General features: G+C 47.3%; 1 protein-coding gene across 3 annotated transcripts in view; it reads left to right on the forward strand.

Annotated features, from left to right (window-relative positions):
* The window catches only part of pnpla7b (patatin-like phospholipase domain containing 7b), a 473,312-nt gene that overhangs the window by 298,276 nt on the left and 147,196 nt on the right, over positions 1-27,840 (forward strand). For all 3 annotated transcript variants that reach the window (XM_072488205.1, XM_072488203.1, XM_072488204.1), the window contains one exon: positions 820-938. In XM_072488205.1, the coding sequence (XP_072344306.1) occupies positions 820-938 (119 nt within the window). The remainder of the gene's footprint in view (positions 1-819; positions 939-27,840) is intronic.

Below are 27,840 nucleotides of genomic sequence, written 5' to 3' on the forward strand. Positions count from 1 at the left end.
ATGTGGTGGCTCAAGAGAACACTGGAGGCATCCAGTAGTTAGCATGGGGCTTATTATTCCTCCGGGTGCTCCGGTTTCCTCCCACAGTCCAAAGATGTGCAGGTTAGGTGGATTGGCCATGATAAATTGCCCATAGCGTCCAAAGAAAAAGCTTAGGTGGGGTTACTGAGTTACAGGAATATGGTGGAGCCGTGGGCTGCAGTAGGGTGCTCTTTTCAAGAGTCGGTACAGACTTGATGGGCCGATTGGCCTCCTTCTGCACTGTAAATTCTATGAATCTATGATTAATGGAAGGCAAAGGCAGTAAATAACAGGCACAGAACTAATATATAACAGGTCTACTGTTGGCTCCGGGGTCCACAGTGCCTGGTGCCCAGTTTCCAGGGCCATGCGCAAACTCCTATAAGCCAAGGTTTGGGTGCTCCTGCACGATTGGGCCCGAGCCGGTCACATGGTAGGTCGAGCTTGCCCCTTGAAGAGACCGTGCTACCCCACATAGTTATGTCATTCCTTTAAAGCCTGGTGTATTAGAGGAGGAACATTACTCCCAGCAGTGCTCTGTTATTTCTCCACTTGTCACATCCGAAGAACCGTTCAGCTTGTGAGCTGGGAGATTGCCATGCTGGAAGCTGGGATCTCAAACTAGTGAAATTCGATGGAAGAGCTTCAATGTGTAATCTATGTCACATTAGGCAAATAAATTAGTGTTTAAGAGTTTACTTGCACATTCACACAATGCGATATATAAATCAGACACTGAGACCACTTATACCACTGTCCAGTTGATTCATGATACTCTTTGCTCTTGTGTTTTCCCAGCTCGAGATGTACCAAAGGATCTCTCAGAAGCTGCCTGATCGTCACTCTGATTTCTCCCGCTTAGCTAGGATCCTTACTGGCAATTCAATTGCACTGGTGCTGGGAGGTGGAGGGGCCAGGTGAGTCCTGATTGTGGAAGTACTTAATCTTTTGTTCAACTTCCCATCTGAAACTTACTGCAAGTATACCACCAGAAACCGCCAAGACTTTTCTCATTTTTCCAACTACTTTCCATTTCTTATCTGAAAAGTTTTTGCTGTTCTTTCGTGGGACAAGACATTGGTGGTAAGGCCAGCATTTGTTGCCCACCCCTAATTGCTCTTGAACTGAGTGGCTTGCTGGACCATTGAAGAGCACAGTTCAGAGACCGGCACGTTGCAAGTTGAGCAGGTATCGTCCTGGCTGCAGAGGTCCTGGGAGTTGAGAAGAGGTCCTGGGAGTTGAGCGGAGGTAATCGGGATAATACAAGGTTTAGAGGGACCAAGAGAGATGGAGTGATCAGAAGGGCAGACCCAGTGCCAGGTGTCAGTGAGGGTGGCTCAGTCTTGGAAAGGATGCTTTAATCAGGTGTTGAGCACCCTGCATCATCACCCCTTCCCCCCCCCCCCTTTATTTGCAGGTACAAAAGTCCTAACTGCTCTTTCCAACACAGGCTTTGCAGACTGGCGTCTTTGATATATGGTAGGCAGCACCGGTCAGTCAGAATATTGGACACCTAGGTGCCAGTTTTATGTCTGCAGGGGAGAGAGTTCAATGGATTTCTAGGCTACTGATTGGTGCTGGGACATTGTAACATGCAATATTTCAACCAAGAAGCAATTCTTCACATGAATCTTGGCCCCCACATATGAAATCCTAGCCATGCCTGACCCTGCTGAACTATCCGATACTGAACATAATTGATAATCATTCAATTGTATACGTCTTTAATGGAGTGACTGACTTACAGTTCCTGCAGAAAACATTTATAAATGCAATCAACGAAGGTAAAAACCCTTTGAAGAGTGCAGTGACATCCCAGGACCAGTAGTTAGACTCGTAATGTGTTTTAGTTAAAGTGATCTCTACTCTATACAGACTAGAGGACAATTGCTTTGCTGCCTGGATACCGGCTTCCTGTCTGTGAGGAGCAGCTTAATTCTTCTTTCTAAATGTCGGCTGGGCGAGGCTGTTGAGTTGAGAAGTATGTTTGCATATGTGTAGATGTGAAGGGTAGCACAGTGGATAACATTGTTGCTTCACAGCTCGAGGGTCCCAGGTTCGATTCCCAGCTTGGGTCACTGTCTGTGCGGAGTCTGCAGGTTCTCCCTGTGTCTCTGTGGGTTTCCTTCGGGTGCTCCGGTTTCCTCCCACAAGTCCTGAAAGACGTGCTGTTAGGTAATTTGGACATTCTCAATTCTCCCTCAGTGTACCCAAACAGGCGCCGGACTGTGGTGACTGGGGGCTTTTCACTGTAACTTCATTGCAGTGTTAATGTAAGCCCACTTGTGACAATAAAGATTATTATTATGTGAAAACAGCTCACAATAACTTCAACAATTCCACAATGTTTCAGGTCCAATCCATTCATTAATTTGCCTGTACCTGGGTGCAGCTTTTCCTAAATGGCAGGTTCTGTGATATTTGCAATTTTAGTGTTTTTTTCCCTCATAAAAGGCAACGATCTCCAGTCTTGACAAGAAGCAGTCACCACATCATTATTGTTTTTCTTTATTTCGCATTTTAACGCATCAGGTTAACTCTAGGGACCAAAGACTGTTTTTGATATAAAACGAGTCACTGAGTATTACAACAGCTGTCACTTTGAAGAGCCATGAATGATCAAAGTCCTGTGTCTGTTTGAGAGATCCAGGTGGAATAGTGGCTTTGAGTTCAGGCCCAGAGACTTTGGAGATCGGAGGGTTTAAAAAAAAAAATCATATATTTCTCCACTGAAGCGCAAAATAGCTCTCCACCTCATGAGCTCTGCCATCCAATTACGTTTTTAATGAAATCCAAGTTTAATTAAAAACTTCAATTTTAATTATGTTAAATTAATTTAACAATTGCACAGCTGCTCAGAGATACACCCAGTGGATTGGGTGCTGTGTTGCATTTTCAACACTGGATTATCAGCTCTTGAGATCAAACCCAGGCACAGGGTTGCAGATTGTCCCTGATTGAGCTTCTGGTTGAATGCGTTGCACAACAGTCCTGTTGCTTCTCTCCGAACTATAGTTTTTCTCCCCCTTCCCCTCTTCATGGCACCCTCTCTTTTTGTCCCTCCATGTATGATCCAAGGTAGTGTGCATTATCTGGCTGTTGAACTGTGGCAGCATCAGAACCAACTCTGTCCTCGCCTTCCAACAAGGATCAGTCGGTCGTCATTCCAGAGCGGAAACTGTTGTTGTGTCAATCTCGGCTCTGAGGTTCAGTGCAGCAACACTGGTGTCACTCAAGAGTTGTCAGAGACTGCAAATCAAATGTGGACTTCCTGATCTGATTGATAGATCTGATTATGCCAACTGAATCATCAGGAGAGCTGTGCAGATACATATAGGAGTTCAAGTGTGGCCAACATTGTTCAGAAAGTGTATGTTCCTCTGAAGATGGTAGGTACGGACGCAATCTTCCACCTCTTTGATTGTCACAGCCACCAAACCAGAACATATTCCAATCCTGGCCCCCTCAACCACATCAGGCATGTGGTATCAAGCTTGGATATGATCCCCACCCTCCCACAGCTGGCACTCTATCCAGGATCACTTTGAAGAGTGACATTTGGATGAGATGTGGGTGCTGCCCAAGTGGTCATTCCTCTTGACTCCACTAACCTGGACCTGCTCAATTTAGAAGGCTTCCTGGAGCTTCTGTCAAGTTTAAGAAATACTTGGGGAAGGACAGTTCTTTGAGCAAACTGGAAGTAGAGTTGCAGAATACGTCTGATTTGTATTATTGTTAATAATTTGTAGAAGTTATTCGGTCTCTGCCTGCACAGACACATGCTAATCCGTATTCTAGATGTTGGGTGCCAATCTGAAATTGTCAAATCAATTCTCAAACTTAGCACTTTAACAGTACTTGAACAACATTGGTAATTAAGTAGTGGATTAGTATCTAAAGGTGATTAAGATGTTGATTCCTGACGCGTCCAGATGTTCATGAACACTATTCTGTGTGAGTGCTTCTGAATATCCTCTTCTCAACTTGAGATTTATCTTCTCTAGGACACAAAATAGACAGATAAATTATGATCAATACCACTTTATAAATCACAATCTCTCCTCATGGATCACCTTTATAAATTAGAAGGTACCAATTGGATGGGAGCCAGGGAAATACTTTGCATGTAACCCCTTTTCCAGTACCTTTTTGCAAATGCCTCTGGGAATCTGTTATTTCAAACCGCCTTGCCTTCTGGGCTGGAACTTAGGGTTCCAACGATGCCTCATTGAATGGAGCCTCGTGTAAGATGGCCACAAGCAGTTTCTTACATATTCTATCACACAATGGCCCGTTCACTAATTGCCACTTGATTAGCCACACACAATGGATGGTATTCTGAAGGTAGTGCTTTACATTTAATGAAGTATTTTGGGTCCATTGACAGTGTTGTAATACAGGAAAGAGCAGCCATTTTATGCACAGCAAGCTCCCACGAACAGCAATAAGGTAATGCTCAGATCATTTGTATTGCCATTGTTGTTTGAAGAACATTTATTGGTCAGGACGCCAGGAGAACCCTCTTGCTCTTCTTTGAATAATACCACAAGATCTTGAGCGAGAAGGTGGAGGACCAGTTTAATGTCTTGTCTGAAAGATGGCGCCTCCAACAGTGCAGCAGTCCTATCAATACCAGACAGGATTATCATGGAATCATAGCATCCCGATGGTGCACAAGGAGGCCATTCAGCCCATCGAGTATTCACCAACTCTCCAAAAGAGCACCCTACCTAATCCCACTCCCCTGCAGTAATCCCCGTAACCCCAACTAACCTGCACATCCCTGGACACATAAGGGAGCAATTTTTAGCATGGTCAATCCACCTAACCTGCACATCTTTGGAGTGTGGGAGGAAACAGTTTTATCTTTATAGTTACCTCAATAGAAAAGTCCTGAAGAATTACATCCTCTTAAGTTCTGGCTCAGCAAAAGGTGAATTTCCCTCTGCACCTGATTTAACCTGGTCAATGATAACCCATTCAACAACAAACTTTCAATTTGAGAGCTTCATTTAACAATAAACGTGTATCTGAGCGAGTTATGTTCAGGCAGGAGAAGAACTATTCAAATTTTATTCTTCAGTGATCACTCACTAACTAGTATGATTGCCCATCTAAGAAACTGTGTGTTACTGGCCATGGGTTTTATGGGTCTTTACTTGACTGATCCTAGAGCTGCCGCTTCGACTGTACTTGTGTTTCCAGAAGGTGGGTTCGGTCCTTGGACTCGAGATCACTGGTATTCTTTTCTCAGGCTCCTTTTCCAGGCCTCCTCCTGCCATCGGGTATCCTTGAAGGATTGTGTCCCTTCAATCAGCAAGTTCCTTCAAGTAGGTCTCGTCGGAGCAAGGGTCTCCCAGGCGTATTTTGCATTTCTTGAAGTAAGCCTTCAGGGTGTCTTTGTAGCATTTCCTCTTGTTTGGGAGCCTAACTTGAGCTGGGTGAAGAAGATTTGCTTTGGCTGTTGGGACTCTGGCATCCTAAGCATTTGTCCGGCTCAGCGGAGTTGGTTTTGGATGATCATGGCCTTGATGCTGGTGCTCTTGGCTCCTTCAAGGACACTGGCCCCCCAGCTGCTGCAGAGAATCCGTCTCAGACAGCATTGATGGTTCTCCAGGCCTTGAGGTGGCGTTTCTACTTAGTCAAAGATTTTGAGCCGTACAGAAGAATTGGCAGGACATTAACCTTGTACAAGGATCTTGGTGTCAGTACGGATGTTGCGGTTTTAATATATTACGAGTAAAACGTTCATGGTATTTCTCATCCTAAGTCAGATAAAACTTTGTCAAAAGCAGTGAACTTAGCAAATTGGAATGTCTTTGTGAGTTTCAGGCGCCTAACATTTAAGATTGTATTGCACCTGTAACAAGGTTTGCATGTGTAGACTTAAAATGTGATATATGTCTTCCAAATGCATGCTTCCCTTTTAAATATTGCTCTTCTAATCCTTCCCAGTCGCACCTAAGCAACACCTATTTATACTTCAAACCATATCCTTACCTTTGAATAGGAGCTCCCAACATACATCTCCAAGCTAGAAGGCTGCACCGACCGCCCCCCTTTCCCAGTTCACTGACCCCTTGCTGCTGCAGCTCTGACTCAACGCCTAAATTGTGTTATGGGTCAGGGTTTAGGGAACCCCAAAGCGTATCATGGAGTTCACCTGACCCATGACTTTTACTAGATTGTGGTATGGGGAGCACACGGCCCACTCTACAAGTGTGGTGCAGCGGAACTTTAAAAGTAATTTTTAAAGCAAAACAATGTTTATTCTATGAACTCCAGTTAACCTTTTTAAAACATACAGTGAACATCTTAGCAACCATCAATTCAAATACACCCCCGGCCCCCCCAAAGAATACACCATTCTAAGTAATCCTTAAACTTTCCTTTTAACATCCATAAGACAAAAATCCTTTTTGCAGAAGGATATTATGCTTAACTTCACTACTGAGAACAGTTACCACGTTGAACTCACCAAATGGACACTCACAAGCTTGCAGAGATTCCCACACATCCTACTGTGATTGCAACTTCTCCAAAACTAAAACTAAACTAAAAAACACAGACACACCCAAGCTTTTCCTCAAAAGCGAAACTAAAAAGCAGAGCCAGAGCTCAGCTCCACCCACACTCTGACATCACTGCAGCCACTTGAGCAGACAAACGTTTCTTAAAGTGACATTCCCATGACAATTGACTCTTCATCCCTTCGTACTTGCTCTCATCTATGTTCTGAGAATCTGAACTTACTTCACTGTCAGTTTTAATACACCCTCCTCACACTCAATCAAGAAACCCTTTCCCTCCCGATTCCTGCTGCTAACTTGTCCGAGAACAAATCCTTATTGCTGCGCCATCAGCAACAATAGCACACTGGTTAGCACAGTTGCTTCACACTCCAGGGCCCCAGGTTCGATTCCCGGCTTGGGTTACTGTCTGTGCGGAGTCTGCACGTTCTCCCCGTGTCTGCCTGGGTTTACTCCGGGTGCTCCGGTTTCTTCCCACAGTCCAAAGATGTGCAGGTTATGTGGATTGGCCATGATAAATTGCCCTTTGTGTCCAAAAAACGTTAGATGGGGTTACGGCAAATCTGTTAGAGTTCTTTGAGGGGGTAACAAGTAAGTTAGACAAAAGAGAACCAGTGGACGTGATTTATTTAGATTTCCAGAATGCCTTCGACAAGGTGCTGCGTAGGAGACTGTTAAATAAGTTAAGAACTCATGGTGTTCAGGGTAAGATCCTGGCATGGATAGAGGATTGGCTGACTGGCAGAAGGCAAAGAGAGTAGGGATAAAGGGGTCTTTTTCAGGATGGCAGCCAGTGACTAGTGGTGTGCCTCAGGGGTCTGTGCTGGGACCACAAATTTTCACAATATACATTAATGATCTGGAAGAAGGAACTGAAGGCATTGTTGCTAAGTTTGCAGATGATACAAAGATCTGTAGAGGGACAGGTCGTATTGAGGAAGCAAAGGGGCTGCAGAAGGACTTGGACAAGCTAGGCGAGTGGGCAATGAAGTGGCAAATGAAATACAATGTGGAAAAGCGTGAGGTTATGCACTTTGGAAGGAGGAATTTAGGCATAGACTATTTTCTAAATGGGGAAATGCTTCGGAAAGCAGAAGCACAAAGGGACTTGGGAGTCCTTGTTCACGATTCTCTTAAGGTTAATGTGCAGATTCAGTCGGCAGTTAGGAAGGCAAATGCAATGTTGGCATTCATGTCAAGAGAGCTAGAATACAAGACCAGGGATGTTCGTCTGAGGCTGTATAAGGCTCTGGTCAGACCCCATTTGGAATATTGTGAGCAGTTTTGGGCCCCGTATCTAAGGAAGGATGTGCTGGCCTTGGAAAGGGTCCAGAGGAGGTTCACAAGAATGATCCCTGGAATGAAGAACTTGGATTATGAGGAACGATTGAGGACTCTGGGTCTGTACTCGTTGGAGTTTAGAAGGATGAGAGGGGATCTTATTGAAACTTACAAGATACTGCGAGGCCTGGATAGAGTGGACGTGGAGAGGATGTTTCCACTTGTAGGAAAAACTAGAACCAGAGGACACCATTTCAGACGAAAGGGACGATCCTTTAAAACTGAGATGAGGAGGAATTTCGTCAGCCAGAGGGTGGTGAATCTTTTTTTTTAAAAATATGTTTATTCAAATTTTTCAACAAATTTTCAACAAACCCCCCCCACCCCCCAACAAAAAGAAAGAAACAAGAACACAACAATCAGAAATTATACATTGGATTTCCCCCATATACAATAACCTCCCATATAACATTTAAAAACACAAATAGAGATAAAACAACCCACCTTCACCCAAACGCCACCCCAAAAGAACCCCCCCCCCGCCCTTGAGCTGCTGCTGCTGCTGACCTCCTAACGCTCCGCGAGATAGTCTAGGAACGGTTGCTACCGCCTGAGGAACCCCTGCACAGACCCTCGCAAGGCAAACTTTATCCTCTTCAGCTTGATGAACTCTGCCTTGTCATTGATCCAAGCTTCCACACTCTGGGGCTTCACATCTTTCCACAGTAGCAAAATCCTCCGCCGGGCTACCAGGGATGTAAAGGCCAGATTACCGGCCTCTTTCGCCTCCTGCACTCCTGGCTCGACCGATACCCCAAATAATGCCAATCCCCAGCTCGGCTTGACCCGGGCATTCACCACCTTGGACATAGTCCTCGCAAAACCCCTCCAAAACCCATCCAGTGCCAGGCACGACCAGAACATATCGACATGATTTACTGGGCTCCCCGAGCACCTCCCACATCTGTCCGCCACCCCAAAGAACCTACTCAACCTCACCCCTGTCATATGCGCTCTGTGAGTAACTTTGAACTGTATTAGGCTGAGCCTGGCGCAAGAGGAGGAAGAATTAGCCCTACTCAGGGCATCAGCCCACAGACCCTCATCTATCTCCTCCCCTAGCTCCTCCTCCCACTTGCCCTTTAACTCCTCCACCGAGGCCTCCTCCTCTTCCTTCAGCTCCTGGTAAATCGCCGAAACATTGCCTTCTCCAACCCATACACCCGAAATCACCCTGTCCTGAATCCCACATGCCGGAAGCAGCGGGAATCCCCTCACCTGCCGCCTCACAAACGCCCTCACTTGCCTGTACCTGAAAGCATTTCCCGGGGGTAGCCCAAACTTATCCTCCAGTGCCCCTCGGCTTGCAAACGTCTCATCGATGAACAGGTCCCCAATTCTTCTAATCCCTGCCCGATGCCAGCTCCGAAACCCCCCATCCATCCTTCCCGGGACGAACCAATGATTCTCCCGAATCGGGGACCAAACCGAGGCTCCCACCTCGCCCCTGTGTCGCCTCCACTGCCCCCAGATCTTCAGCGTCGCCGCCACCACCGGACTCGTGGTGTACCTTGTCGGCGAGAGCGGCAGGGGTGCCGTCACCAGCGCCCTCAGGCTCGTACCCACACAGGACGCCATCTCTTGCCTCTTCCACGCCACCCCCTCTCCCTCCATTACCCACTTAAGGATCATCGCCACATTGGCTGCCCAATAATAGCCACACAAATTCGGCAGCGCCAGCCCCCCCCCCCCTCCCTGCTACGTTCCAGAAACACACTCTTCACCCTCGGGGTCTTGTGCGTCCACACAAATCCCATGATGCTCCTGCTTACCCGTTTGAAAAAGGCCTTGGGGATCATAGTGGGAAGGCACTGGAACACAAATAGAAACCTCGGGAGGACCGTCATTTTGACCGACTGCACCCTACCCGCTAGTGAGAATGGCAGCATATCCCATCTTTTAAAATCCTCCTCCATCTGCTCCACCAACCGCGTCAAATTGAGTTGTGCAGGGCCCCCCAACTCCTAGCTACTTGGATCCCTAGGTACCGAAAGCTCCTTTCTGCCCTCTTCAGCGGTAGCTCATCTATCCCCTTTCCCTGGTGCCCTGAATGCACCACAAAGAGCTCACTCTTCCCTACGTTGAGTTTCTACCCCGAAAAGTCCCCAAACTCCCTAAGGATCCGCATGGCCTCCGCCATCCCCTCCACTGGATCCGCCACATACAGCAACAGGTTGACGGCATACAACGACACCCGGTGTTCCTTTTCCCCCCACCCCGGACCAGTCCCCTCCATTTCCTGGACTCCCTCAGTGCCATGGCCAGCGGCTCAATTGCCAATGCAAACAACAAGGGGGATAAGGGGCACCCCTGCCTTGTCCCCCGGTACAGTCGAAAGTACTCCAACCTCCGCCGGTTCGTAGCCACACTCGCCACTGGGGCGCTATATAGCAGCCTGACCCAACTGATGAACCCCTCCCCGAACTCAAACCTCCGCAACACTTCCCAAAGATACTCCCACTCCACCCGATCAAAGGCCTTCTCCGCGTCCATAGCTGCCACTACCTCCGCTTCCCCCTCCACCGAGGGCATCATAATCACATTGAGGAGCCTCCGCACATTTGTATTTAGCTGCCTATCCTTCACGAATCCTCATGAATCACCCCCAGGACACAGTCCTCCATTCTCGTAGCCAGCACCTTCGCCAGCAACTTAGCGTCAACATTGAGGAGCAAGATCGGTCCATACGACCCACATTGCAATGGACCCTTGTCCCGCTTCAAGATCAAAGAATCAGCGCCCTGGACATTGTTGGGGGCAAGGTCCCCCCCCCTCCCTCGCCTTATTAAAAGTCCTCACTAGCAACGGGCCCAGCAGGTCCACGAATTTCCTGTAGAATTCAACTGGGAACCCATCCGGCCCCGGGGCCTTCCCCGCCTGCATGCTCCCCAATCATTTAACCAGCTCCTCCTGCCCAATCGGCGCCCCCAAACCAGCCACCTCCTCCTCCTCCTCCACCCTCGGGAACCTCAGCTGATCTAGGAATCGTCGCATCCCCTCCTCCCGCGCTGGGGGCTCAGACCTGTACAGATCTCCATAGAAGTCCCTAAATACATTGTTTATTCTCACCACGCTCCGCACCGTATTCCCCCCTCTATCCTTAACTCCAACAATCTCCCTCGCTGCCTCCCTCTTACGAAGCTGATGTGCCAGCATCCGACTCGCCTTCTCCCCATACTCATACGTCGCCCCCTGCGCTTTCCTCCACTGTGCCTCTGCTTTCCCCGTGGTCAACAGGTCGAATTCCGTCTGGAGGTTCCGTCGCTCCCTAAGTAGCCCCTCGGGGGGCCTCTGCATACCTCCTGTCTACTCTTAAAATCTTCCCCACCAACCTCTCCCTCTCCCCTCTCTTCTCCCTGTGGGCCCTAATGGAGATTATCTCTCCCATGACTACCGCCTTCGACGCCTCCCCGACTACCCCCACCTGCACCTCCCCGTTGTCGTTGGCCTCCAAATATCTTTCAATACACCCCCGCACCTGCCCGCACACCCCCTCATCCGCAACAGTCCCACATCAAGGCGCCACAGCGGGCGCTGGTCCCTCTCCTTCCCAACTCCAGCTCCACCCAATGCGGGGCGTGGTCCGAGATGGCTATGGCCGAATATTCCGTCCCTCCACTTTCGGGATTAGCACCCCACTCAAAATGAAAAAATCTATCCGGGAGTAGGCTCTAAGGACGTGGGAAAAGAAGGACAATTCCCTGGCCAGCGACCTGGCAAACCTCCTTGGGCCCACTCCCCCCATCTGGTCGATACACCCCCTGAGCACCTTGGCCGCTGCTGGCCACTTACCCGTCCTGGACCTAGAACGGTCCAGTGTTGGGTCCAGCACCGTGTTGAAGTCCGTCCCCCCCCCCCCCCCCCCCAAGCCATTATCAAGCTTCCTACCTCCAGATCCGGAATCCGACCCAGCAGGCGTTTCATAAATCCAGCATCATCCCAATTCGGGGCATATACGTTCACCAGTACCACCCGCACCCCCTGCAACCTACCACTCACCATCACATATAGACCTCCATTAGCCACTACAATATTCAGTGCGTCGAACGACACCCGCTTCCCCACCAGTATTGCAACCCCTCTGTTCTTCGCATCCAGCCCTGACTGAAAGACCTGTCCTACCCATCCCTTTCTCAGCCTAACCTGATCTGCCACCTTCAGATGTGTCTCCTGGAGCATAACCACGTCTGCCTTCAGTCCCTTTAAGTGCGCGAACACCCGGGCCCTCTTGACCGGCCCGTTCAGGCCCCTCACATTCCAAGTTATCAGCCGGATCTGGGGGGTACTCGCCCCCCTCCCCCTGTCGACTCGCCATCTCTTTTTCTAGGCCAGCCACGTGCCCGCGCCTCCCGCACCCTCCAGTCCCCCAGGCGGCGGACCTCCGCCCCGACTACCTCTCCTACTTCCAGCTCCCCTTTGGCCAATGCAGCAGCAACCCTGTTCCCCCTCCTCCCCCGCACTAGATCCTCATCTAGCCATTTTGCTCCCCCCATGACACTCCCGTAAGTCAGCTGACTCCTGCTGACCCCGGCCTCTCCCGCCATTCCATCTACCCCCCAGTGTGAGAATCCCCACCCCCCCCACCCCTTGGCAGTCAGTGTGCACTTCTCTCCAGCACCGCCCCCATCCTTCCCTAACACGGGAAAAAGCCCGCGCTTTCCTGAGCGGGCCCCGACCCCTCTGGCGCAGCTCTTTTTTGCGGCCTTACCCCAACTCCCCATCCCCGGGCCTCCACCCCCCTCTTCCTCCGTGGGACCCTGCCCGCCCAACACCGACGCCCACACTCTCCCATAGCCCCCACATCAAATCCATTCACCCATCCCCACCCAGCACTCAAACAAAAAGAACATTCCCCAAACGCGGTAAACACAGTAAACATCCCCCCACGACAAACCCTCAATTTGAGTCCAACTTTTCAGTCTGTATAAAGTTCCTTGACTCATCAGGCGTTTCAAAATAGTGGTGCCGATCTTGGAACGTGTCCCACAATCGTGCTGGCTGCAGCATCCCGAACTTCACCCCCTTCCGATGGAGCACCGCCTAAGCCCGGTTGAAACCAGCCCTCTTCTTAGCCACCTCCGCACTCCAGCCCTGATAACTTCAGATCTCTGTGTTCTCCCACCTGCTGCCCCGCTCTTTTTTGGCCCATCTCAGGACACACTCTCTGTCCATAAAGCGGTGGAACCTCACCACTACAGCCCTTGGCGGCTCGTTGGCTTTGGGTCTCCTTGCCAGGACCCGATGAGCCCCATCCAGCTCCAGGGGCCTCGGGAAAGCTCCCGCGCCCATCAGCGAATTGAGCATCATGCTCATCTATGCCCCGGCATCGGGGCCCCTCCACTCCTTCAGGGACACCCAGAATCCGAAGATTCTTCCTCCTCGACCTATTCTCCAGGTTCTCGAATTTTTCCGTCCAACTCTTGTGCAGCGCCTCGTGCGCCTCCACCTTCGCTGCCAGGCCCAAGATCTCGTCCTCGTTCTCCAAAGCTTTTTGCCGCACCTCCCGGATCGCCACCCCTTGGGCCTTCTGGGTCTCCACAAGCTTCTCAATCGCCACCTTCATTGGCGCCAGCATTTCTGTCCTCAGCTCCTCAAAGCAGCGTTTAAGAAACTCCTTCTGCTCCTGCGACCACTGTGCCCACGCTGCTTGGTCTCCACTCGCCGCCATCTTGATTTTCCTCCCTCGCAGTTTTCGCTGCACCAGGATTACTTTTTTAACCGCTCCACTCCTGGTCCAATCCATATAATGTCGGGGGGACCTTGCTGTCACCTTCCCACACTGGAAGCCGTCGAACAATTGCCGTTGGGGCCCCTCTGAAGAGCCCAAAAGTCCGTTCCCGGCGGGAGCTGCGGAACGTGCGACCTACCTAGGCATAGCGCAACCGGAAGTCTCCAAGGGTGGTGAATCTGTGGAACTCTTTGCCGCAGAAGGCTGTGGAGGCCAATTCACTGAGTGTCTTTAAGACAGAGATAGTTAGGTTCTTGATTAATAAGAGGATCAGGGGTAATGGGGATGAGAAAATATCAGCCATGATTGAATGGCGGAGCGGACACGATGGGCCAAGTAGCCCAAATCTGCTCCTCTGTCTTATGGTCTTATGGGGATAGGGTGGATCTGCGATCTTAAGTGGGGTGGTCATGCCAAGGACCCGTGCAGACTCGATGGACCGAATGGCCTCCTTCAGCACTGTAAATTCTATGATCTATGAACTCTTCAATATCATCGCACAAATAAATCTGGAATAAAAAGCTTGCATCAGGAATGTTGACTGGATTATCATAATTCATCTCATTCACTAATGTCCTTGAGGGAAGGGAATCTTTCGTCCTTATCTGGTCTGACCTACATGTGACTCCAGGCCCACTGCAATGTGGTTGACTCTTAACTGCCCTCTGAAATGCCCTAGCAGCGTTTTCAGTCATATCACTGAATTCAGTTAAGTCACTGAAAGCCCGCATGCAGATCCAGCAAGCAATTAGAAAGGCAAATTGTTCCAGTTATCACGACCTTTAGTTTTTTTTTTAACCTTTCCGCTTTTAAATCAATTGACAATCGTACATCTAATTTTCACTGAGTGTGTGTGAAATTGCCCTTTATTGAAAGAGAATTTGAATACAGGAATAAAAATGTCTTGCTGCAATTGTATGGAGCCTGAGTGAGAGTGCGCCTGGAGCATTATATATAATTCTGGTGCCCTTACCTGAGAAAGAATATTCTTGCCATGCAGGGAATTGAATGAAGATTCACCAGACACCGATCCCTGAAATGGCGGGACTGTCATATCCGGGGAGATTGAAGAGCCTGGGCCTGTATTATGTAGTGTTTAGAAGAATGAGAGGTGATCTCATCAACCTTCTTCCAGGGATTGACCGGGTAGATGCAGGCGTGTTGTTTCCCCTGGCTCTGGGGCCTAGAACCAGGGGACACAGTCCCATAATAAAGAACGGACCATTTAGGACTGAGAAGAGGAACTTTCTTCTCCGAGGCTGGTATGTTTATGGAATTCTCTGCCCGCGGGGCTGTGGAGTGACAGCTATTCAGCTTGTTCAAGACGGAGATCGATACATTTCTAGAAATACATCAAGGTGATAGTGTGGGAAAATGGCACTGAGTTAGAAGATTGGCTGTGATCTAATTAAATTGTGGAGCAGGCTCGAGGGGCCAAGTGGCCTTCTGCTCTTATGTTTCTAAATGCTCTGAAAAAGTCCAACAGCGCTACACCACGTGGACTGCAGCAGTTCGAGAAGGTTGAAGAAGGTGTCTCGTCGCCACTTTGTCAAGGGCAATTCGAGATGAGCAATAAATGCTGGCCTTGTCAACAGTGTCCATATCCCATGAACACAATTTTTAAATGGCCCACTGTGTGGGGTCAGCCTTGCCCATCCACCTAAACCTTTGAGTCTGCCTGCCTGTTTTAGCTGCCTAACCTAATTTGAAAGGGAAACCCAAGTGGCAGCTGATGCTGTTTTCTCTATTCCATTGCTGGGTCTTTGCGGCGTGATTTTTTTTTTTTGGAACAATTTCACACACTCTCTGGGTGAAAATTAGACTTTTGATTGTCTATTGATTTAAAAGCTGAAAGGTTTTGACCTGGAGTGATAATGGAGCAATGCAGATTTCCCTGCTGAATTCTGAGGGGGCAGAATAATAAGACATTCTCCTGGTGGCTGACGCACATCAGACTCTTGGGAAGACCAGTTGCTGCTAATGTCTTTTGGATTATCTTTAACTTGTGTTTCCACAGTCTGGTAGGGGGTTGTCTTGTTTGCTGGAGTTTTGTGCCGTAGCGTTGTGGGTTTTCTGTAAGGTAAATTTTATTTAACCTGCACAGTGGTTAAATGCACAACTTGAAGCAGTAATGAACCACGCTGACCAGGGAGATCACAAGTTCAATCACTTGCTGCTGAATTAGCTGATCTCATTAGTAAGGTTCTAACAATTGACTCCAGTGTCCTCATATCCCTTCCCAACTCACTGTCCTTCTCCACCTGCCTCTGGGGGAAAGAAACTCTATCCAAGTCACTCACAAATGCATTTTCAAATGTCTAACGGTCTAGTTTTTGGCCCTTTAATTCGTAATGATGTTTCTGCAGCTACCGATCAATCACATTCAGTCACATTCTCACCGTGACTTTGGGCGGCACGGTAGCACTGTTGCTTCACAGCGCCAGGGACCCAGGTTCAATTCCCGGCTTGGGTCACTGTCTGTGCGGAGTCTGCACGTTCTCCTCGTGCCTGCGTGGGTTTCCTCCGGGTGTTCCGGTTTCCTCCCACAAGTCCCGAAAGACGTGCTGTTGTACATTGTGAATTCTCCCTCCGTGAGCTCGAACAGGCGCCGGAGTGTGGTGACTAGGGGATTTTCACAGTAACTTCATTGCAGTGTTAATGTAAGCCTACTCGTGACAATAATAACGTGTATTAGATTATTATTATTGATGCCTTTCTGCCCATTCAAATTAATACTTCCTCCCTCATTACTCCCCGGTGCAAATCTCCTCTGCTTCCTCGAGTTCAGAGGGGACAGACCTGAATGTCAGTAGCCATTCATCGTTAGATCTGCCTGGACCATGTAAAGCAACTGCAGGTCCTCCTCTCCTCTGCCAAAATTGGTCACTATTTCTGAATCTTCCTAAAATATAAACATAGTCCCTGACTTCTCTTCTCCACTGAAAACCACCTTCTGATGCTCCCTTCTTCCTGCATCCTCATCTCAAATATTGCAAAGAGCACATGGTCTTCTTTGCGACAGAGATTGAGGCCAACCAATTAGCTGCCTTTGCTAGTTCCCTCTCTCTGGTCCACCAGCTCATACACCCTGTAAGTTTACAAAATCCAAACGCAGCACTTGGCTTCTCTCCTATTTCCCATCGTTCGTTGTTCGATCTCACCTTGTCTATGAGGACAATCTCCTGCTTCGTAAATCCCACCTTGTCCGTCCTTCAAGGTAAAGATGACCATGTTCATCCTTTAGGGTGTTTGGCAGGGTTCCGGTGGGCATGTAGGTGATTGCTGAGACCGATATGTGTCCAAATGATTCTGCTGCAAATACAGGATACCACAGACGATTGAGTTTTGGATGGGTGGCTGGCTCAGGATTGCCTTTCCTTGCATTTTCTCTCTGCCTCTGATATCCGTTGCTTTCAAAAGAGACAGCACCATTTTACCAACAAAGTGCTCATGTCGCCACTCCTCTCCTTGGCCTCTAAGATAGCTGTTGTTAAATATTCCCTTTGATCAAGTACCTGGTCGCATAAAAATGTTTCATTTGCCGTTACAAATGACTGTCCTACCTCCAATTTCCCTTTCCTCTCTAAAGTACTTGAACAGGATGTCACTTCTCAAACCTGTGCCTCTCTGCCCAACAGTTCTGTGTTTGAATTCATTCAATCAGATTTCCTCCTTCATTCCACTGAAATGTCCTGGGAATGATCCTTAATGGCGTCTTGTGTGACTGACCTGTTGTTAACTGTCCATCCTCATCCTTTTTTTTCTGGCCGTAGTCTTTGACATGGTTCACTGTGCCATTCTCCTCTCAGGCCTGTCCTCCATCGACCAACTGGATGGGATTGCCCTCAACTGGTTCCATTCTTATTAACCCCATCATAATCGGCCTAAACCTCTCCATTTCTCCTTTTAAGACGGCCCTTAAAACCTACCTCCGTCTTCTCTAATATCGCGTACTGGGCTTGGTATCAAATTTTGTTCAATAACATTCTTGTGAAGTGCCTGGGAAGGCTTTGCCATAATAAAGGTGCTGTGCTAAGTACATGATATTGTGCAACAGTATGATTCCAACAACTGGCTTCCATGTTTGTGGATTAGGAGAGGGGAGAAAAATCTCTTTTAAATTTCTACTAATAGGCTGTGACTCTTGGAAAGTGTATATGAGGTGAACATCTTTCAGAGGCAAATAGTTTCTTGAACCATTGTTTGGACTCGAGCGACGTGTCGTTTTCAGAATTGTGGTAGACTAGTTTGAGGATGTCCAAGTTTAAATGTTTTCATAATCTTTTGTGAGGTTCTCATGACTTCCACAGCATTGGCAATTCAAGTCCTCCTTGCTGGGTGCTTGGGGGAACGTCTGTGCCATCTCTAGCCTTCCCCTAGATATGCAAATTTGATGTAGATGGTCCTTGAAAGATGCTGAACCATATTTTAGAGCTTGCCTCCATGTGGGCTGGTTGGCTACAGTCTTTTCCCCAGAGAGGTGGTCTGCAATGCATTAGGCTGACCTTATATCATTTGTACTGACATGGCCTGCCTGACAGAAAGCAGAGGGTCGGGATAAATGAGACCTTCTCTGGCTGGCGAACTGTAACTAACGTGGTCAGCCCTCGGGCCTCAACTGTTCACAATCAATATAAATGATCTGCAAGCAGGGACAGAGTGTAACATAGCAAAATAGGTGGGAAAGTAGGCAGCAAAGAGAAGATAAAGAGTATAGATAGACTAGGAGAATGGGGCAGATGGAGTTTAATGTGGATAAGCGAGATTATCTATTTTGGATGAAAAAGTAGAAAGGCAAATTATTATCTAAATGAAAAGCAGATTCAAAATGCGTCTGGGCAGAGGGGTCTTTGTTCATGAATTGCAGAAAGTCGGTATTCACATACAGCATGTAATAGAAAAGGCAAATGGAATTTTAGCACTTATTGCAAAAGGACTGGAGTACAAAAGTAGAGAAATGTTGCTGCAGTTATATAGGGTGTTGGTGAGACCACATCTGGAGTATTGTGTTCAGTTTTGGTCTCTTTATTTGAGGAAGGATGTGGTGGCATTGGAGGCAGTTCAGAGGAGGTTCACCAGATTGATTCTGGGGATGAAAGGTTTGACTGATGAGGAGAGATTGAACAGTTTGGGCTTGTACTCGCTAGAGTTGGAAGAGAGTATATAAAATACTAAGAGGGATTGAAGAAGTAAACATAGACCAAATGTTTCCCCTTGTGGGGCAATCTAGAATGAGTGGTCACAGATACAGATTGCGAGGCAGTAGATTTAAAACTGAGATGAGGAGGGACTACTTCTCACAGAGGGTGGTGAATTTGTGAAACTCGCTGCCTCATAGTGCGGTGAAGTCTCAATCATTAAATGGTTTCAGATATATTTCTGATTAATAAAAAAGGGTGAAAGGCATATGGGGAACAGGTAGGGAGCTGGATTTGGGACCAGAAAGAGATCATCCATGATCTGATTGAATGGCGTAGCAGGCTTGAAGGGCTGAATTGCTGACTTCTCCTAACTCCTATGTTCCTGTCCATCTTAAGTTGAATTTTCTGGAGGGTAGTCTCTGTGATGATGCGCTCAGCCCGATGGAGAAGTTCATTGTGATTTATCAAATTCTCTTGATGAAACTCGGCTGTCTTGGTAGAAGCATTCCATAACTTTGATCTGGTGCCTGTAGCAAACCCAGGATTCTGTGCCAGACAGCAGGATGGTCATCATAGTGGCCTGGCGGGGTTTAATTCTTCAGCTTATTGTCATACTGCTTCCAGACATGATCATGGTGTTGGCCCATAGACTCTCCATCACCTGCCTACCTCTTGTAATATCCTCTGTCATTGAAGCAATTTCATTATTAACTACCAAGATTATTGCCTACTCTCCACTCTCGATCCTTCCTTTAGACTTTCCTGATGTATTCAGTTTCCTGACCATTTTGCAGCCATGTTTGAGTAATGACTACAATATTCGATCCTCATGAGGGGAATTTGTGTCCGTAATTCATTCAATTTGTTTCTTCTATTATGTGTGTTTGATCAAGAAAACATAATTAGGACACACGCACCAAACTACCCCTGCTCTAATGATTTTCTCTCTCATTTCATTATCTTGGAATCTTTTAGTATATTCCCTTTATATTTGGTGCCCAGAGCACGATCTCTGACTATTACTCTCCTTTCTTTCTTACCTTTTGTCTGATTTTTATATTGATTATTAATCCTACCTTTTCCACCTGTGCCCTCGCCGCACCTCCATTCATAGAATCCCTACCGTGTAGAAGGAGGCCATTCGGCCCATCGAGTCTGCACTGATCCTCTGAAAGAGCACGCTACCTAGGCCCACTCCCCCGCCATAACCCCACCTGGTAGAGGGATTGAGTTTCGGAGCCATGAGGTCATGTTGCAGCTGTACGAAACTCTGGTGCGGCCGCATTTGGAGTATTGCGTGCAATTCTGGTCACCGCATTATAGGAAGGATGTGGAAACATTGGAAAGGGTGCAGAGGAGATTTGCCAGAATGTTGACTGGTATGGAGGGCAGATCTTATAAGGAAAGGCTGAGGGACTTGAGGCTGTTTTCGTTAGCGAGAAGAAGGTTAAGAGGTGACTTAATTGAGGCACACAAAATGATCAGAGGATTGGATAGGGTGGACAGTGAGAGCTTTATTCCTCGGATGGTGATGTCTAGCACGAGGTGACATAGCTTTAAATTGAGGGGAGATAGATATAGGACAGATGTCAGAGGTAGGTTCTTTACTCAAGAGAGTAGTAAGGGTGTGGAATGCCCTGCCTGCAACAGTGGTGGACTCGCCAACACTAAGGGCATTCAAATGGTCATTGGACAGACATATGGACGATAAGGGAATAGTGTAGATGGGCTTTAGAGTGGTTTCACAGGTCGGCGCAACATTGAGGGCCGAAGGGCCTGTACTGCGCTGTAATGTTCTATGTTCTATAACCTTTGGACACTAAGGGGCAATTTAGGCTAATCCACCTAACCCCCACATCTTTGGACTGTGGCAGGAAACCAGAGCACCTGGAGGAAACCCACGCAGACATGGGGAGAACATGCAAACTCCACACAGACAGTCACCCAAGGCCGGAAATGAACCCAGTTCCCTGGCAAGGCAGCAGTGCCATTGTGCCACACCGTACAGTGCAGAGGGAGTGCTGCATCATTGAGGATGTTGTCTTTCACATGATTTGTCAAATCGAGTTCCCTTCTGCCCCTTCCCTGAGTGATGTAAAAGATGCTATGGCACTATTCAACAAAGAGCAGGGGCTGGTGTCTAACCAATTTGTCACCAGTTATTAGAACAAATCAGGGACGGCACGGTGGCACAGTGGTTAGCACCGCTGCCTCACGGCACTGAAGACCCAGTTTCGACCCCAGCGTCCGTGTGGAGTTTGCACATAATATTTATTGTCACAAGTAGGCTTACATTAATACTACAATGAAGTTACTGTGAAAAGCCCCTAGTCGCCTGTTTGGGTACACAGAGGGAGAATTCAGAATGTCCAAATTACTGAACAGCACGACTTTCGGGACTTGTGGAAGGATATCGGAGCACCCGGAGGAAACCTACGCATACGCTGGGAGAATGTGCAGACTCCACACAGACAGTGACCCAAGCCGGGAATCGAACCTGGGACCCTGGCCCTATGAAGCAACAGTGCTAACCACAGTGCCCATGTCAGCGTGAGTCTCACCCCCACAATCCAAAGGTGTGCAGGGTAGGTGGATTGGCCATGCTTAAATTGCCCCTTAATTGGGGGAAAAAAGAATTGGGCGCTTTAAATTTCAAAGAAAGAACAAATCAGCTGCTCACTATCTCATTGCTGATAGTGTGATTCTCTTGTATGCAACTTGAACTCAAAATGTCTCCCACATTACAACATGATCAAGACAAATTACTGCAGATGCTCGAATCTGAAAGAAAAACAGATGATCCTGGGCAATCCTAGTAGGTCTGACAGCATCTATGGAGAGAGAGCGGAGCTAACATTTCAAGTTTGGATGACTCTCCTACATTACAACGTTGATTGCCCTTCAAAAAGTACTTTGTTGGCTGTGAAGTCCTTTTTGATATCCAGGGGTCATGAAAACTGCTGAATAAATACAAGTTTTTCTTCCTCATGTGGGGAAGTTGGCAGTCAGTAAGTTCAGTCAATGACTTCCTGAATAATGTTGGCAAAGGTGGTGTTCTGCTTTGCCACATGTTATTCAGATCACGAGTGTTAGAAGCAACTAATAAAGCTCTGCCTGCTTCTGTTCCATCTCCGATTCCTGAGACACGTTTAACGAGCTTCTATCACGATGCATCTCATTTTTGAGAATGTCTTTTGAGGGGAAAACGGAAATTAGGGTGTGTGTGTGTCCTCCACTCCATTGGAGCGAATGACCGAGCATCCAGACAGATAGTTCCTGAAGTAGATTTATTTATTATTGGTGGGGTGGGGCGTGGTGGAGGAGGGGATCGGGGAGGTCAGGTGTGGTGGAGGAGGGGGTCGGGTGGTGGGGGGAGTGGGGATGTGTCAGGTGATTGGGAAGGAGGAGTGGATCAGGTTGGGATTTCTGGTCAGAGGTCTGGAGGTTCAGGAGTGGTTGGGTGGTCAGTGGCATGGGGGGGGGGGGGGGGCGTCAGGTGGGTTTGGTCACGCGCTGGGGTTCAGTGATCAGTGGGATTGTAGGTTGTGGGTGGTCAGTGGGCGCTGTGTCGGGGCATGTGGGATGTTGTGGGTCAGTAGGTGACGGATTGTTTGGGTAGATAGTGGAAGGGGACCTCGGGTGGTCAGTTGATGGGTGGGGGGGGGGTTCAGAAGGTCATGGGGGGGGGGGGGCGCAAGGGGTTACCCAGGAGGTAGGAGTGGTTTTAGTTCGTACATTTTGTGGGTAACAACTGATGTAAGACGATCTGAATCATCTGTTTGCGATTTAAATCAGATTTTCCAATGGTTCCCAGGCCCATCAGAAGTTTGAACTTCCCGTGCAATCCTTACCTGGAGACTTCCGGGTCGAAGTGGCGGGGGTCACCAGTGTACCTTCGGGGTACCCCCTCGAATGACTCCCTGGAGCCTGGAACCTGCAGATCCATGTGATACTCAGATGTTCCTTGGTGTGTTGCAAGTTAAATGAGACTGGGGCTACCAAGTCTAGTGGCACTGAGAGCCACATAATGACCGATTATTATTTGGCAACTTCAGAGGCAACTGTACCCTGTCAACAGGGTAAATATTATATCCAGAGGTTGAGGGATTCCTTTCTGATTCACCTGTGCAGGTCATGATGCTGTTTTTGATTATTGCTCTCTGGATTTTGACCAGCCACAGAGAAGGGTCTGGGCGTCAGAGCAAATCACGTCATGATTCAGAGCATTGCCTTCCACGTGTTCAGCTTTTCACCTCTTGCTCCATTTGTTGCAAAACCTGATTTGCACCATCAACAGCCTGGATGCCATGGGCAGGCATTCTTAGTGTCATGTGAGAGTACCTTTAAGAAATGGATGTTTATACAATGTACCTTTAAGAAATGGAGCTGATCATATTACTGAAGTGATGTCAGAGGGTGGGGGGAGCTGAGCTCACTTCTGCTTTTTTGAGTTTCAGTTTGAGAACGCAGCTGGGAGTGTCTGTGTGTTTTGCTGTGAGCTGCAGGAAGAAACACAGCTGGTCTGTTGATTTCTGCAATCCAAAGACTATAAATATATTGAATGTAACCTAATGTGTTCCTATTTTTGAAAGTTTGAAGTCTTTTGGATATTTAAAGGAACAGTTTGAATGATTATTTAGTGTTGTAGTCTTTTGGGGTTATCTTTGAAGTAACGGGTGTTAAGATATTCAATGTTTATTTTAAAAAGGTTAACTTGAGTTCATAGAATAAACATTGTTTTGTTTTAAAAACCACTTGTCCATTTCTGCTGTATCACACCTGGAGAGTACGCCGTGTGCTTCCCACGCCACAATCTATTAAAAGTTGTGGGTCGGTTGAACTCCATGAAACACTTTGAGGTTCTGTAAACCCGGACCCATAACATTAGTTACCCTTATGTTATCAGCTGCCTGTAAGCCAGTGGTAGACTGCTGTTCTGAATCACCCAATCATTCCTAACTAGTCACTGTCTTGTTGCAGTTGCTCAGCTAAGTACTGGAGATGAAGAAGCCAGTGTGTGGATTTGTTCCGCTGACCTTTCATACAGTTGAAGGGCAGATTACTTAACCGTCAGGCACCACAAATGCTGCAACTGTGCATTCAGGAAACTAAACTCTTCAGTGCCGTGGCAGATGGTTGAAATTACCAAGAGATAAGAAAAGAGCAGTTGTTGATTTTGAATGTATTTTTCCATAGAATCCTCCTCTTCTGATAAGTCCTTGACATTGCTTTGACTTTCTGTTGTAATTTGAACGTCACTGAGTGCTTCCTGAAGGAGATAACTTGAACTTGCTCGTTGCTCTGCTGGTAATCTTTTTGAGTTAGTTACTGTATAAAGATTGATACTTAACTCAAGTGCATCACTACACAGCATGCTTCTGCTGAAAGGTTATATACTGCTGTGGAACAAAACACATGTGCTTGTGAGCACAATCAGGAGATTCCGGCAGGATTGAGGTTTCAAGATAAAATAGGACTGATTCTTTGGCATTGCGCCCTTCAGCATTCAGCCAGAAGGGTGATGTGAATGTGTTGGTATGATGGTAGAAATCCATGTGACAGAGATCACCGCTCCTGCCTTGTGTTGTCTGAGAATCGGTTACGTCATTGCAGTCGCTGTAATATCGGCTTTGTTTAAATTTCGTTTTTGTTATCCTCCAATCTGTGTCCCTTGTGAAAGCCCCAACCTGCCCTAAGATACAGCTCCTTGGACACTGCCCGCTCTCTGGTGCCATGCCAACATAGCTATTCATCCATGGAATTACATGGCATTTACAGCATCGAAACAGGCCACCCGCCCCAACTGATCTCTCGCGTTTTTTATGCTGCCTCACAGCGACAGGGACCCGCCTTCAATTCCAGTCTTGGGTCACAGTTGATGTGAAATTTGCATGTTCTCCCCGTGTCTACGTATATTTCCTCCGGGTGCTCCGGTTTCCTCCCACAGTCCAAAGATGTGCAGGTTAGTGTCAAAAAAAGATTAGGTGGGGTTACAGGAATAGGGTGGGGACATGGGTCTCGGTAGGGTGCTCTTTCAGAAGGTCGGTACAGACTCACTGGGCCGAATGACCTCTTTGCACACTAGTGATTCGATGCTGAGCATGAGCCATCTCCTAACAACCTATCAAATTAAAATAGCATGCTATTTCTTTCACCCTCGTGTTTAAGTAGCTTCCTCTAAAATGTGTCTATGCTATCCACTTGAGTTACCCCTTGTGGTCATGAATTTTACATTTCAACACCTCTCTAGATGAAGACATTTCTCCTGAATTGCTTGTTGAACTGATTAGTAACTATCCTTTCATTATGACGCTTAGTTTTTGTCTCACCTGTGAGTGGCATCATCTTCCTTAAGTCCACACTGTCAAACCCTTTCACAAGTTTAAAAACATCTTATCGGGTCACCTCTGTCTTTTTTCTCCCCAGAGAAGGGGAGGTGGTGTAATGGTGATGTAACTGGACCAGTAATCCAGTCCCAGGCAAATGCTCTGGAGACACGTGTTCATATCCCGCCACGGGATTTAAAAGCAATTGATAACGGAAATTTGCCTTCCTTCCCACTCTGGCCTACATGTGACCCTAGATTCTTAACTGCCCTCAAATGTACCCCGTTCAAGGGCAATTAGGGATGGGCAAGAAATTACCATGTGATGCCCACATCCCATGGAAGAATAAAGAAAAGAAAACCGCCTCCATCTGTTCGGTTCTTTCTGGTAGTACTTTGTCAAATGCCTTTACTTATCCCCAGTTACTCCTACCCCAGTGACCCTTCTCAGTGAATTCCCACTCCCCAAATCCTAGTTGCATTTTTCCCACGATCAACACCAAATCATAAACTGGTTATCTGGTCATTCATCCCATTGCTGTTTGACAGATGTTGCTAAAAATAGTTGCAGTATTTTCCTAAATTGCCTTGCACTCAAAAAAAATAATAATTGGGTGAGGTGCTCATGACGTTTTGAACTAAGATGCTACATATAAAGTATTATCACTAAAGTCTGTTTGTAAAGATCGCTCTGCATTCAGTAAAAATATTGTGCCTTTGAGCAGTGGCCTTTGAATATTTCAAGATTGCTAGAATCTTGTGCATCTGTATGAACTCGGTAATAACTGCATTTATTATTCCACATCCATTGCATAATGGGTGCCTGATACTTCCAGTACAGTTATCACCAGAAGTTCTCAGATAAGGGAGGCTATACAGGACAGAAAGAGAAAGTAGTAGCCAGAAGAAATGAGGACGATTTGGATTTGGATTTGTTTATTGTCACGGGTACCGAGGTACAGTGAAAAGTATTTTTCTGCGAGCAGCTCAACAGATCATTAAGTACATGGGAAGAAAAGAGAATACAAGAAAATACATAATAGGGCAACACAAGGTATACAATGTAACTACATATTTCCTATTCCCAAATATTGCACCCAAAGTTCCTCAAATAACAGACTCATTTGTTATTTACACCTGTGGAGATTCAGTAGTGTAAAGTTCATGCAGATGAATATCCCATGGCGGGATTTGAACACGCGTCCCCAGAGCATTTGCCTGGGACTGGATTTAAGAATAGTCAGAATGAATACGTGGCTTGAAAGATGGTGCAGGAGGGAGGGGTTCAGATTTTTGGGACATTGGAACCGGTTCTGGGGGCGGTGGGACCATTACAAATCGGATGGTCTACACCTGGGTAGGACTGGAACCAATGTCCTAGGGGGGTGCTTTTGCTAACACTGTTGGGGAGGTTTTAAACTAATGTGGCAGGGGGGTGGGAACCAGATTAGGAAGTTAGAGGTCAGTAAAGAGGCAGCAACTAAAGCCAGTAAGGTACTAGATAATAAACTCAATGTGACTAAGGGGAAGAGTAGACAGGGATGAGATGAAGAACGCAAAGGGACAGGTGGTCTGACGTGCATTTGTTTCAATGCGAGAAGTGTAGCAGGTAAGGCAGATGAACTTAGGGCTTGGATTAGTACCTGGGAGTATGATGTTATTGGTATTACTGAGACTTAGTTGAAGAAAGGGCAAGAATGGCAACTAAATATCCCAGGGTATAGATGCTTCAGGAGGGCTAGAGAGGGAGGTAAAAGGGTTGGAGGAGTTGCATTACTGGTCAGAGATGATATCACAGCTGTGATTAAGGAGGGCACGATGGAGGATTGGAGCACTGAGGCAATATGGGTAGAGCTAAGAAATAGGAAGGGTGCACTAACATTGTTGGGACTTTACTACAGGCCTCCAAAAAGCTAACGTGAAGTAGAGGTACAAATATGTAGACAGATTATAGAAAAATGTAGGAGCAATAGGGTGGTCGTGATGGGAGATTTTAACTTCCCCAACAGTGAATGGGACTCGTACTGTTGGAGGCGTAGATGGAGCAGAATTTGTAAGGACCATCCAGGAGAGTTTTTTAGAGCAGTATGTAAATAGTCCAACTCCGGAAGGGGCCATACTGGACCTGGTATTGGGGAATGATCCCGGCCAGGTGGTTAAAGTTTCAGTTGGTGATTACTTTGGGAATAGCGATCACAATTCTGTAAGTTTTAGAATACTCATGGACAAAGACGAGAGTGGTCCTAAAGAAAGTGTGCCAAATTGGGGAAAGGCCAAGTATAACAAAATTCGGCAGGAGCTAGGGAATGTGGATTGGGAGCAACTCTTTCAGGGTAAATCCCCATTTGAAATGTTGGAGTCTTTTAAGGAAAGGTTGATTAGGGTGCAGGACAGACATGTCCCTGTAAAAATGAGGGATAAAAATGGCAAGATTAGGGAACCATGGATGACGGGTGGAATTGTGAGACTAGCTAAGATGAAAAAGGAAGCATACATAAGCCCAGTCGATTTCGGCGGCGTGAGAGCAGCTGGTTAGTCAATTTCAGCGGGAGCATTGCGGAAGGAGGTTGCTGGGAGGTAAGTCAACCTTGAAAAGCACTTCTCTTTGCAGGGGCAGGCCAGTCGATTTCGGCGGGAGAACAGCTGGTGAGTGGTGAGTCAGTTTCAGCGGGAGCATTGCGGAAGGAGGTTGCTGGGAGGTAAGTCAACCTTTAAAAGTACTTCTCTTTGCAGGGGCAGGCCAGTTGATTTCGG

The sequence above is a fragment of the Scyliorhinus torazame genome, chromosome 22 (assembly GCF_047496885.1).
Source record: "Scyliorhinus torazame isolate Kashiwa2021f chromosome 22, sScyTor2.1, whole genome shotgun sequence".
In the NCBI taxonomy this organism is placed as follows: Eukaryota; Metazoa; Chordata; class Chondrichthyes; order Carcharhiniformes; family Scyliorhinidae; genus Scyliorhinus; species Scyliorhinus torazame.